At 33.4% G+C, this 13377-nt stretch overlaps 1 protein-coding gene across 2 annotated transcripts; it reads right to left on the reverse strand.

Moving 5' to 3' along the window:
• Positions 1-3492: 3492 nt before the first annotated feature.
• On the reverse strand, positions 3493-12741 carry LOC143070660 (uncharacterized). 2 transcript variants are annotated; one of them, XR_012976627.1, is made up of 3 exons: positions 12639-12741; positions 7090-7215; positions 3493-3794 (listed from the first exon to the last, which is right to left on the reverse strand). XR_012976627.1 is itself a non-coding variant. In XM_076244871.1 (3 exons), exons 1-3 carry the CDS (start codon positions 7955-7957, stop codon positions 3599-3601), a joined length of 351 nt encoding a protein of 116 aa, XP_076100986.1. In that variant the 5' UTR covers positions 7958-8588; the 3' UTR covers positions 3493-3598. The 2 variants fall into 2 exon arrangements, 1 of the variants encoding a protein (XP_076100986.1); XM_076244871.1 differs by lacking the exon at positions 12639-12741 and adding an exon at positions 7929-8588.
• Between the last annotated feature and the right edge of the window lie 636 nt (positions 12742-13377).

Genomic DNA, 13377 nt, shown 5'->3' on the forward strand with positions numbered 1-13377 from the left:
AACTAAGATTTGTACTCTGAAATAAGTACACATAAAACATCATAGATACTAAAAGCTAAACCCAAAAGGTGCTCAAGAAGGGTAAGTAGATCTGCTACACATGCGGCACCCGTCGTGTTGCCCAAGTTAGTACAAACACGGTGATAAGTCTAATTGGGTTGGTCACATTCGTAGGAAAGGTGGACGGGATTGTAGTAACGACACATGGATACTTATATCTTCGTTGGCTATTTAGTTTTATGAAATAAAGCATGATCGACTATTTCAATTGCTCTTGCAGTTTAGAATGGGGAATACTTATGCAATTTGAAGAAAAATCAAATGTTTCAAAATTATTGCAAGATGAAGGAGTTTAAGATTGATTGTTCTCTGAAATATTTTGGGGATTTTTTAGTATCCACTTTGATGCACGCCACATTAAGAATATGTAGCTGATAAAGAAGTCCATCACCATCAAGTAAAAGATAAGAAACAATAGGGGAAAAACATATAGTATATACATCAACATGAATAGAAAACTATCTTTGGGAAACACCAATATAAATGTCAAGAAACAACAGCGATTACAATTAACTTTGGATTAGGATTTCCTTAACGTAGGTAGGGATTATAAGACTATAGTATACTAACAGAATAACAAATATTCTACAAGATAAACTCAACAAATCCCAATTTGGATTTAGAGAAAAACATAGGACCACAGATAGTATTTTTATATTGAAATCTTTGATAAATAAATATATACACAAAAAGAAGCAAATCTATATCTTTGTTTCATTGATTTAAAGAAAGCCTTCGACTCCATATGGAGAAATGGGTTATTATATAAATTAACAAATATGGGTGTTGGTAAAAAATTATATAACCTATTAAAAAACCAATTTAACCAGACTAGAATTTGCTTTAAACACAAAAATTTACAATCAGACCCATTCCATATTCAAAGAGGGGTACCATAGGGAGAATCACTAAGCCCCACCCTCTTTAATATATTTATAAATGATATTAGTGATCTCTTCGATAGCCAAGACTCAAACCCAGTCTCTCTTATTGAATCAAAAATAGGAAGCCTTCTATTTGCTGATGATCTGATCATTATCTCAGAAAGTCAAGAGGGACTACAAAACAGTTTAAATAAATTAAATGATTACTGTGAAAACTGGCAACTTACAGTGAATACTAAAAAAAGTAAAACTATGACAGTAGGGTAATCAAAATGCAAAAAAAAGACAACTGCTTTGAGGATAAATGGAGAAACATTAGAGGATGTTTCTGAATATAAATGGTTAGGTAATGTTATAAAATCACCCCGTATAACCCCGATACAAATGAAACCGGACGTTGACGCGTTCGAGTCGAGCACACCTTGAACAACCGAAGTTATACAGACTAACAATTACAATTTTAAGGTAAGTCCTTTAATATTTCTCATGATATTTTGCTTAAATATATACTATGATATGTTACTTATATTGTATTGCTATTTTTTTTTTTTAAATACTTTATTTCTAAAGGCTAAAATTAACGAAACACACGACCTTGGCAATATTAAAACTCAATAAAAGCATGTTTTCTATTTGTAATCGTTATAAATTCTAAGTTTCTCGCATCTTTTACTGTTGCAAACATACATTTCTAAAAATGTTATCGTTTTTCCTAAACAAAACACTTAAAGTTGTAGATATACATGCTATATAGAAAACGAAAAGTGCATCTCTTTGTGCATCTTTAATTTTTAACTCTGTACGCTTCGTTGTCTTTACACTGTTTTAAACTGTACGAGTCGTTGCGACAGTATTGCGTTTTAAAAACAAAATTATCATGTTTTAAAACATATTTTTGAATGTAAATAATAATATACACGTTGCAAATTTACCATCATAAGCCAATATATTATTCTCATTGTACAGACAAATTCCAATTTCATGTATTCCAATTCATTTGTGCATATAAGAAGTTTCATTAACCATGCGAACATGTATACTATTTTGAAATTCAATCGTTCGACAAATTTCAGATGTTATTGATTGAGCGTACGGCTACCTGTCAATCTGTCATTAGAAATCCTTTCTAGTATTGGGCAACAATAATTTTATTTTTTTCTCGGGAAGGGGGAGGGGGTGGATTAGAGTCCTGAGGAATAATTTGAAGGTCTGTTAAACGCTGAAAAGTAGCAACCTTACAAGAAACAGGATTAAAATTGTATTCTGAAGTGTAAAATGTCGGAAAACGATTATTGTTCAACAATGAAAAATAAAATTTTCGCACGATTATGCCAGGTAAAGAAAATAAAAAATATATTCTTCTGCCCCCTCCTGATATCAAAAAGTCTTCTCCTTATGTCCAGTTATGTAATGTGATATACAAAAGGAATAAAAAAATAAGATCAAATTTATACTACAAAGGCAAATAAAGCATGGTAGCAAGGTAGCAACAAAAGACTTACAGTAGGTTTTATAGGCTATTGCTTACAAAAAAGTTCAGCATTTTTTTTAATAACAAATAGATAATCTTAAAGCTTACGGGGGCCTGCTGACCACTGGTCCCTTCTAAAAAATGTTTTCGAGTGGCTATGATACTATGTTCTTGGCTTTATGCTAGTATAAAACACGAACACATATGACAAAAAGACATGAAATACCGATCTAACTAAAGAGTAGTAATGTTGTAGTTACTGGGAGCTAGTTCAATGTCAATTTTTCAACTACATTTTTTTTTATTTGAGTTGTATGTAATACATGTACTTTTTAAATTTCAGTATATATCTTATGGAGGAGGAAACAGTCGAGGGGTCCAATGGCTCAGAAAAAGAAGAAGTGGAATATCACAGATGTAACCTATGTGTTTATGAAACCAAAAGAAAGTTTGACCTTAAACGTCACAAAAATAGAGTTCATGAAAACCAAAAACAGGACAGTGTTCCCGATGATAGTATAACTTCGCTACCTTTGTCATGTTTGTGGCCTTATGTTCCAGTCAAGATCTGGACTATCAATCCACATTAAGGACAAACACACATTAATATTCAGATACAAATGTAGCACTTGTGGTGATGGGTTTAACCGGCTTTGGGACTTTAGAGGACACCTCAATCTACACAATAACATCAGAACAGAAAAGTGTCCCCTGTGTAGTAAACAATTCGCGTACAAGAATTCCCTGAACGTCCACATTAAGGCTCACCACTCAAAAGAAAAAGAAGTTCCGTCATACCTGTGCAGCACTTGTGGTTGTGGATACAAGTCCTTGGACGCGTTGAGGGAACACGGGAAAGTGGTTTTTGTCCTGCATATGTTGGAAACAATTCAAATGGCGATCAAGTCAAAAGTATCATTTATCTGTTTGTAAACTTGTACAGAGAAACCCATAATAATAAAAAAAAAATTCACTTAGTACAAATGTTTTTTTCTTATTTAATATGCTAGTTATCTAATTTAGTTTCGGATGACGAATGACACAAAAATCAATGACATAATGATGGTTACAGCTTGACCTCATTTTCCTGTTGTGTTGGATTTCATGATTACTATAAAAAAAAAACCCGAACCACTTCATTCAATACAAAACGTAAAAATTATAACAGAAGAGGGACCTAAAATTAAATATCCTCTGATTCGTCATTGAATTCAAGTCCTTTGCGAACATGAGGAAGTATTTTTGATTCAGCTAACCGATGGAATTGGCGAATAGGTCGTATTCCTCTGGCTGGCATCGATGGATCACTGATGCAAGATTTCACTCGTCGTCTTGTCCCCGTTAACTTTGACCTCTCAGGTTTATCAAATGGGTGATTTCTTCAAAATAAGAATTTTGTTTTGCAAAAACAAGCATAAACACATAATAGTTATCAAAAGTACCAGGATTATAATTTTATACGCCAGACGCGCGTTTCGTCTACATAAGACTCATCAGTGACGTTCTGAAACTATCCTGGAATGTACCAAACTTGGACAGAAGCTTGTTTATTATCAAAAGTGGCGCCATAAAACTATTTGAGTAAAGTTTTTTTACTCAGCCTGAGAATTTTCTCAATTTTTTTATTCTCAGCAAAATGCACCGCCATAAAAAAATTCTCAGATATTTTCTTACTCAAAGTTAAGAATATTCTTAAATATTTGAGTATAGCCAAAACCATACTTAAGTATATAAAAAAATCTTAAATGTTTTTTTTTAAGGTAATTTGATATAAAATTACAAATGTTGATAGTGTTTTTGTTAAAATTTGCAATGAAGAACTTCACTTGTCACCCCAAATCAAATTCTATCCAAAGGAACATACACATCTTGATTCCTTATCATATTTTTTTTCATACATTTTTTAGGATGAAATACTCAAAATCGATGTTTTATGGTATTAAATGGTCAAAATATGTTCAAGAATTTTACTGGACTTTAACCATGTTAACACATTTACGTGTACTTTAACAGTTTAATATTATTCAAAATAAGTGGACCCCCCTTTTAGAAAAAATGTTTATATTAAGCGACGTTTTTTTTCGACGCACTGTTCAACTCCACCATAGAGAATGACATGACTTTGCACTGTTCAACTCCACCATAGATAATGACATGACTTTGACAATCAGTAAATTCCAGCGAAAAATATCTTTATAAGTGAAGAATTGTCGCATAAAAATTAAATACTAAAGTACACGGGAAATGAAGTCTAGTCTGATTAATCAGTTTACCAAAAAAAAAAAAAAAACACCCTCAAATTAAAAAAAATTAGGCATATGTTTTTTATAACTCAATAGATAGTTTTCATTATAAAACTTATGTACATATACTTTTTTCTGAAGAAAATTCTTTAATTTGTTCATATTAAGAAGAAATTTACATAATTCTAATTGTTTCCTTCCATATAAAGTGACCTCCGTGTGACCCATCTCGTAAAAATCCGGTGATCGCAATACGCATGGATGTCCTTAAAATAATCTATTATCTGACTGTACATGTTAAACACGTGCTCAATATCCATGCTTTTTGGTGGATTGTTGACAAACATGTGACAATCGTTAAACCTTGGCTTCAAAACACGAACTTTAATTACCTGCTATATTTTCACAACACTGACCGATTGAAAAAAAAATTGACGATTACACGAAATTTATGTGAAAAAATAAATGATAAAATCGTGCACAGAAGACTTAGTTTATGATGTTTGTATGCATTGGTTCAAGAATTGGAATAACATTATTTTTCACCGGTCACTTGTTTATTATGACTTAAAATAGAAATACAGAATCAAAAAAGTCAGAGCTCACGTTCGCCAGCATGCTTAATTACATTGTTTTCGGTTTTTTGTTTTGTTTTTTTGTTCACTTCCAATAAATTTTAAATATAATTATGCTCCAAAATAGATGATAGATAGGCATTTTTTTTTTTATTTTGTTGAACAGTTGGGCTTATCAATGTCTTTTCTCTTTTAAATCTATTTTTACAATTTACTACTGGTATCTGCTGTTGTCAAACATATGTCGTTGATCCAGATAAAGCATTTATCATGTCAAAATCATGATACAGAAGGAAATTTCCATATGCACGATCAGAATTTTACAGAAAATATTTCTTACTGAATAGAGAAAAAAAGAACATCTTCCCCTACTCCCCTTTTCATGACCCTCATAAGTTGGATAGTTTTGTTTGTTTTATTAAACTGTTTTTATTTACGAAAATAATATTTGTACAAAGTGTTGTTAATAACTGTAATGGACATTAAATATATATACCATGCCTTCTCACACGACGTCGTATTTTTATTTTCTCTTCCTGTGCAATATGATATTAAACTCATTATGCAGAGCAATTTTTATGACTACTTGCATAATTGTTAAATCGTATTAAAAATGTTAAATTCTGTATCAGATTTATATTAATATTAAAGTTACATATATCTTGAATATTGAAAACGGATTCAAATCATTTACTGGCTTTCATATTGATTTTAAAATATTTGGTTTGCCTTTTTTTTTTTTTTTTTTTTTGTTTTTTGTTTCCATTGTAGATGTGAGAAAAAAGCAGCTCTGTTTCTCTTAATTTTGTCACATGGTGTCTTATGTCGTCTGATTACATAATGGATGTTATTATTGATCCGTAATAATTATCTTTTCAAAATTTTTATTTGGCACGCCATACTCGATAGAAGTGCGGACGTGAAAGAAAGCACTCTTCACGTAAACGTCAACGAAGATTGCATTTTATCTTTTAAAAAAATACAAAATATAGATCTAAATAAAGAAATATAAAAAAATATATATACATATTTATAAGAAGCTACGGGTAAATAACTCAAGTATTTCAAGATCTTTCTCTTATAAATAATGCCTATTGGGTTCTATATTTCTAATTAATAACACACATTATTTGCCGACTTCATATTCTGTGACTTTTTGTCAGGACTGTGGTTACAGATATTTACTAAATGCTACTTGTCATCTTATCTGTCATAGATTCTTTTTATGTTTTACATTATTTCTTAAGAGATCAAACTGCGTTTTAGAGAAGTTTGGTATACGTTTTAGTTTTCAAACTACTATATTACCGCTTACATCACTGAGAAAAAATACTCAGCTGAGAAAAAAAATTCTCAGCTGAGAATATTCTCAACGTTGAGAATATTTTTTTATGGCGGATAAAAAAGTTCTCATTCTTAGCTGAGTAAAATAATTCATTCTGAGAATATTTTTTTACTCAGCAAAAAAAAGTTTTATGGCGCCGGGGCCAGATCAAAATAGTTTAAAAGCCAAACAAATACAAAGTTGAAGAGCATTGAGGACCCAAAATTCCCAAAAGTTGTGCCAAATACGGCTAAGGTAATCTATGTATGGTTTATGATTATTGTACAATGCCGATATTTAATGTTGTCCTTAGTTACATTATTAAAACACCCCCATATGACGACAGTTTCAATAACATATAACTTAAAATTTGGTAACGGTTGCGATAGATAAAACTATGAAATTTCACAGTATACATTGACATATGGATCTTTAATGTAACGTCATTTTTCTGTTCTCAGTCTTTTATGCCTTAGTTTATTAAACATTTATTTATCAATTACAACAGTTTGAAGCTATTTATGTGACTAACCTTGGTTGTAAAGTTTTGACACTAGAAGGGATACTGAAGGTTTCTGCTGACGGTGTTATACTTTGCAATTCCAATAGTTCATGGAAAGGGTACACTTTTGCTCTGCTTGTTTGGAGATGAAATCCTCTTCAAAAAGTGAATATTATGATAAGAAAACGATTATTCATACATGTATCACTTCAATGCAAAATACTATCATCCTAATGTTGCAACTTAAAGTTTTATCATTAATTTTCCATGTTTTCTAGCATATTATGTACATCTTTTTTGTTTTAATTCTTTTTTTACAAATGAGCGACTGAAAAAAAAGGTTGGAGCATCCAATGAATCCCGCAATTGCATTGTTGGGAAAATTTAGGCGTACTAACAAAAATTGAAATAAATTACAATTTTCTAAAGAAACACCTATGAAGTCAATATTGATGTAAATGGTGGTGGTGCTGTTGCTGCTGGTAGGGTTGGTGGTTACGGCGATGATAGTGTTAGTGGTTTAGGCGGTGTTTGTAGTGACGGCGGTGGTGGTGCTGGTACCAGATGTGGTTACGGCGGTGATAGTGTTAGTGGTAACGGCGGTGGTTGTGGCGGTGGTTGTGGTGCTGGTAGTGGTGTTGTTTACGGCTGTGATAGTTTTAGTGGTTACGGCGGTGGTGGTGGTGGTGGTAGTGGTGGTGGTTACGGCGATGGTGGTGGTGAAAGTGGTTACGGCGGCGGTGGTTATGATGGTGATTGCGGTAGTGGTGTGGTGATGGTGTTGGTAGTGTTGTTGGTGGTGGAGATGATGGTGATGATGGTGGTGGTGGTGGTGGTTAAGGTGAAAAGATAGAGAGAGAGATAGATACCTGTTTTTGTTGAATCTGTAGCATAACATTTCACACGAAGTACTCAATGCTGACGGAATGTCGTCTGGTCTAATTACACCACTACCTTTTGGATCAAGGTCTTGAAAAGCCCCAAATAGATTTTCTGCCTTCAGAGTCCCAAGTGACCTGACGTTATATACATTCCAGTTTTAACAAACGGAAATAACTGAAGTCTCCTGTCTATATTTGTCAACAACCCTTCATACATAACTATTGGTATACCTTTAATGAACGCACCTGGCGGAGGAAACTTATTCAAACTAACGTCCTTCAACAGTCATTGTCTAAGAGCCAGTCTCCGCATACATCTTTCATGAACGTCTATGCCTGGATCATCCTCTGCTGTATACCATTCTCTTATTAAGCGACAAAACATTGCTTCGTTGTTATCGCCGTTTAATCTCATCGCATCCTCAACTTTCTGAGAAAAAGTCTGCTGTGCGAAACTATTAGATTGACAATCTACAAGGTCCTCCACCAAAGCTTTACTCAAAATATTGCCATGTTCGCTTGTTGTCAACTTCATCCATGCCTGTCTATGTATTCCAGCCTCGGGAATGCCAGTCTTACAACATTTTATTCGAGCATTAGTGAGAATATGATGACAATCTAATAAGAAGAATTTGAAGCTTGATGTTTGTCGCGGTTTAGAAAACCAGTTGATTTGTTTTGTTAATCCACATATTTCTAAATTATCATCAAAAGGCATATCAAGTATCCACTTTTGTTTTTCTAGAGGGAAGGCATATTCTGCGTCAACTATATTTAAAATGTCCTTTGAAAAAGTACGTATTACTTTTTCACAAAGCTTTTGAAGCGATAGAACATTTTTTCGACGAGAAGTCGCTAGTTTCTTTACTTCAATACCAACCGCAATATGATTTAAGAATTCTGTTATCTTATATTTTGGCCAAGATATTAGAAAATGTATCTTTTTGTCTTTCAGTTTGCATGCGATTGACTTCAAACATGCAAGTATTGTTTTCTTTTTAAAAACCGCAGACATAGCACTTGGATTTAAAAACAGTTTTTTTTAAAGAACTTTGATCAAGTTTATCACGAATTTTCAATGATTTGTCTAATCGTAAATGATCTAAGATAGTCTGGTAATCATTTTCATTTAAACAAAACACATCTTCTGAATTATTTGAATGGTTGTCATTATCTAGTGTTTGTGATATTTCATGCAATGATGAAGGGTCTTCCGTGCTGGTCACCGTGGAGAAAGAATCATATGTTATCACATCTGTAGAAGAAATAGTTACTCTTTGTTCTTGCTGCAATTCGAGACAAATACTTTCATTTAGCTGCTCAAGCTCAACTTTTAGCCTGTTATCAATTTTGTCAACATCGTCATTGGGAATTGCACTGAATATGTGATCTTCTAAATCCCGATCGCTTGTGTTCAACATCGGACAATCGCCGTCCACGGGTGTGTTACTGGAAACATTTTTACCTTCAATAAAAGATGTAATCATCGAAACTGTATGACTAGAAGGAGTCAGTGGGTTTTTTTTCTGAAAAATTTGTACCAACAGTGATACAACCTTCAAATTTGCCATCAGCATTCCTTGTATACTGGACATGCACTTTGCTTTCAAGACTCTCAAACGAATCACTTCTTGAAATTCTATTAAGAGAAAAAATCATCTGTAAGATGGATGTTTTTGTTTTCGCCTTTGATTTCTTAAAAACGTCTTTTTGAAGTTGAAGAAGTGTCATTGGTTCTCAGGTGTTTGATCTCACACACAAATTGTACCATTGACCGTCAAACGAAATAACTGGCACATACAGTCCTTTTTCGAAACATCTTATGAAAACATCTTTAAGCATTTTTCTCATTATATTTGATGACATGCTATATCCTTTTAAAGCAAACGCAATAGGTACAACATGCTCCATTTCACTTTTAGACATTCGATCTAAATCGCTAAGGAGAAACACTAAAACTTCACTAGCCTTATGTCTCAGTAATCGATACGATGTTTCAAAAACAGTTTTACATTTGGAAACGACATCAAGAGCATCATCTAATGTGGTAAAAGTTGATGTGGTATCAGAAAGATCCATGAAATGTCCTAACCGAATACTATCATTAGATCATAAATCATGTGAACATGGAAATGCCTTCAGGGAAGGAACTTCTGCAATGAATAGTACATGAGCTTTTGCGTAATCATCAATTTTTTGTCGCAGAGTAGGAATCAACGGATGTAACTTGGTTGGCATTTTGTGATTACTGCCATAAACGTCGTTTATAATTTTACAAATTAATGTCCAAATGCTTTCGTCGAAACTTGCTTCTAACACTTAAGGACTTTCTAGAGAGTAGGAAAGAAATATGAGTTTATCCGTTTTCAAAGCAGCCATTTCGCATAATATTTGTGGTATGTAGTATTTTGGAATAGCATATTGAACTTGCGTCGTAAAAGTTTTTCCTGGGTATGGACATTTAATTTCAACAGCAAGAATGATTTGTCCATTCTTGTTTCTTATACTTCCATCAGGACTAACAATAACAGTAGACATAGTCTCTGTATAACCATTCCTACAGGTATAACAGCCTTCTTCAAAATAAGAAGATAGCTCATAAATTACTGGTAACACCTTTCCTGTTAGAGTTGCTACACAGTTTATTTCGTTTGCAGTGCCGTAATCAAAACGCATTTGCACCTCTTTTGATGGACTTTCAGTGACATGTTCTTCGTTAAAGACCTGTTTGTAGTGCATTTGTTTCTTTTTAAATGTTTCAAGACCTAGTGCTTTGTTACAAGTACTTCCTGTGACGTGTGCTGTATTTCGTATTTTATGCCATGCATCTGATCTCTGTTTTACGATACTTGAATCTGAGACGTCTGATTTATCATTTTGGATTTGGAGACAATAAAAGTTGTCCTGTCGGTTTAAGTCTAAGACCTTACCCTCGCAGTAAAGGTTTCGTAACCCTCTCATCTCGGCTGTTATGCATCCTAATTTATCTATGCAACTTAAGGCATCTTCTATGCAAGATGATATTTCGAATAGTGATGTTTTTAGGGAACTGATTACAAAAGCATATCTTGATTTTCTCCAGTCACCTTCTGTCGTTTTAAGAAATTTGTCATATGCCATATGTTTTCCAACTTTCGCTTTTCTCAAATCTCGAATTTTATGCCCTATTGCCTGTATAGTGTTAATACAATGCTCAATAAAAACAGGTTTTATGTGCTGTGCACAATCTAAAATACTTTCAATTCTCTCACTTTGAATATCCTGCAAACGATTTCTCAACTGTTCAATGTTGTTTTTGTCTTCATCGAGTTGTTTCATTTTACTTGAAAGTGTTGGTGGATCTTCATGACCCCATAGGTTTACGTCACCTAAATTGCCTATGGTAGATGAGTTGATCTTTTTTCCATCAACACATAACTTGAAAGTTGCTATTTTGTCCGGATCGTTCTCGTGTGATATGTTTATCATTGTATCGATTAACCCAGGTCTGAAGGTTTCCGTGCTTACGGGTGTAATCATTTTGTCAAGAACACTCCAGGAGGGGACAGCAAAATTTAACTCTGAATTCATTGGCTCGTATTTTCCTCTCTCAGACATTCCTTCGTTTATATTTCCCGTGTTTTTTAGACCTGACATGAAACGAAGAAATTTCCCTTTAAATAATTTGTATCCTGTTCTCCAAAATCGTTTGACAAGTTCTGAATAGCGCATTGATGAAGTGTTAGATAATGTATACCACTGTACAACGTCACAGAATAAACGGTACGCAATGTTTTCAAACGGAAAGGAACCAGAAGCCAAAAGTTCATTAAACTGTACAAAAGAATTCAATTCGCCGACATCTCTCAAATTTGATATCACCTTCGGCAAGATAGACGATAAACGTTCAAGGACGTCTTTTTCAAATATCCTACCGTCATCAGATTCTATAAAAGTTATGTTATCTAATACATCTGGTGAACAATGGTCAACGAGCTCGTCTGGTCGTTGTCGTTTCGGCAAACTTGGACCAACAACTGCATTTTGACGAGGCTCGAAATCGTGAATATTTAGAGATATCGAATTTGTATTGGCTGTGATATATTTATTTTTTGACTTGATTTCATCTGGAATAACGTGGAAATTGCGAGTTTTCAGTAAACTTTTGCCTTCAGATGTGCGCTTGATTATACATTTCAATTCTTGCTTTGGATAACTGATAATTTCATGGTCTACTATTTCGCCAAAGTTGACAGATGACAGTTTACAATAGAAACACAGAAAAAAGGTTGCTGCTGCCATCACGAGTACCTTAAAAAGAAATTTATTTGTGACGGTTTTTGTCAACGAACTGTACAGTGGTTATTTGTCATTGAGGAACGAACTTGACACATTTAGTGGAACGAACGATACAGTACGAGATGACCTAATTTTGTACGATTTCGTGTTTAATTACATTTCTAGAGAACATTTGAAGCTGACGAGATGAATTTACTAGTTATTGTTTATCATTGATCAAAGTATCGCTTCGCAAAAATTTATATAAGATGAGATATTGACCATTCTTTACCCCAAAAAAACGAAGAATATCACACCATGACTGTGCGTTTTACATATTGCAGTTTTATCAAACGCTTTTTACAAAATCTGGAATTAACGACCATTTTATAATTGATTATATAAACTAACATGCTTATGTACATATTGATATATACTCACATAAATTCGAGAAAGGCCCTTGAAGTTGTTGTCATTCCAAATGTTGTCCTAATTATCGCTTCGAACGCGTCAACGTCCGGTTTCATTTGTATCGGGGTTATACGGGGTGAAAATGTAATGGTTCATTTATACAAAGTACACTAGACTTGTCACAAAAAGTACTATTTTCTTTAAAGTCCTATACATCATCTCTTGGAGAGCTGCCTATAAATGTTTCACGTAATCTATTTGAAACAATGGTAAAACCAGTGTTAGCATACAACTCTGAAGTATGTTATATGGACACATATATATCCTATTATAGAGCTAAAGAGAGAGCAAAGAAAACTAATCAGACTGTTAATTATCTTTTATTGACAAAAGTCACACTGAAAAAGTCCGCCTTTCATTCTGTAAGCGTATACTTGGGGTAAGAAAATCCTCATCAAATATAGCAACACGAACAGAGCTTGGTCGACTTCCTATTGAAGATTATACTATCACAAAAATTGCTATACTTTTCCCGTCTGGAAACACAAAATGTAAACCCCTTATCAAAAGAGGCTTCTGAAATGTGTAAAAAAATTCACTCAGAAGGAATATATACATGGTATACTTACCTTACTGATATATTAACAGAATTAGATATTGATCCAGAAATAATAACAACTGTATAAAATACAGGTTCAGTATTAAATAACATAACAAAAGCAAATTAAATCTAATTGCAATAATCTATTGGAAAAAAAGATAAAGGACT

Source organism: Mytilus galloprovincialis, chromosome 4, assembly GCF_965363235.1.
Source record: "Mytilus galloprovincialis chromosome 4, xbMytGall1.hap1.1, whole genome shotgun sequence".
NCBI lineage: Eukaryota > Metazoa > Mollusca > Bivalvia > Mytilida > Mytilidae > Mytilus > Mytilus galloprovincialis.

Excerpts from the sequence above, each read along its gene's own strand:
- LOC143070660 (XM_076244871.1), bottom strand. The coding sequence starts at position 7,957 with ATGTTATGCTACAGATTCAACAAAAACAG. Across the intron at positions 7,216-7,928 it reads TACAGATTCAACAAAAACAG|AGGATTTCATCTCCAAACAA; the intron begins GTATCTATCTCT and ends CACTTTTTGAAG. Across the intron at positions 3,795-7,089 it reads GTCAAAACTTTACAACCAAG|AAATCACCCATTTGATAAAC; the intron begins GTTAGTCACATA and ends CTTATTTTGAAG.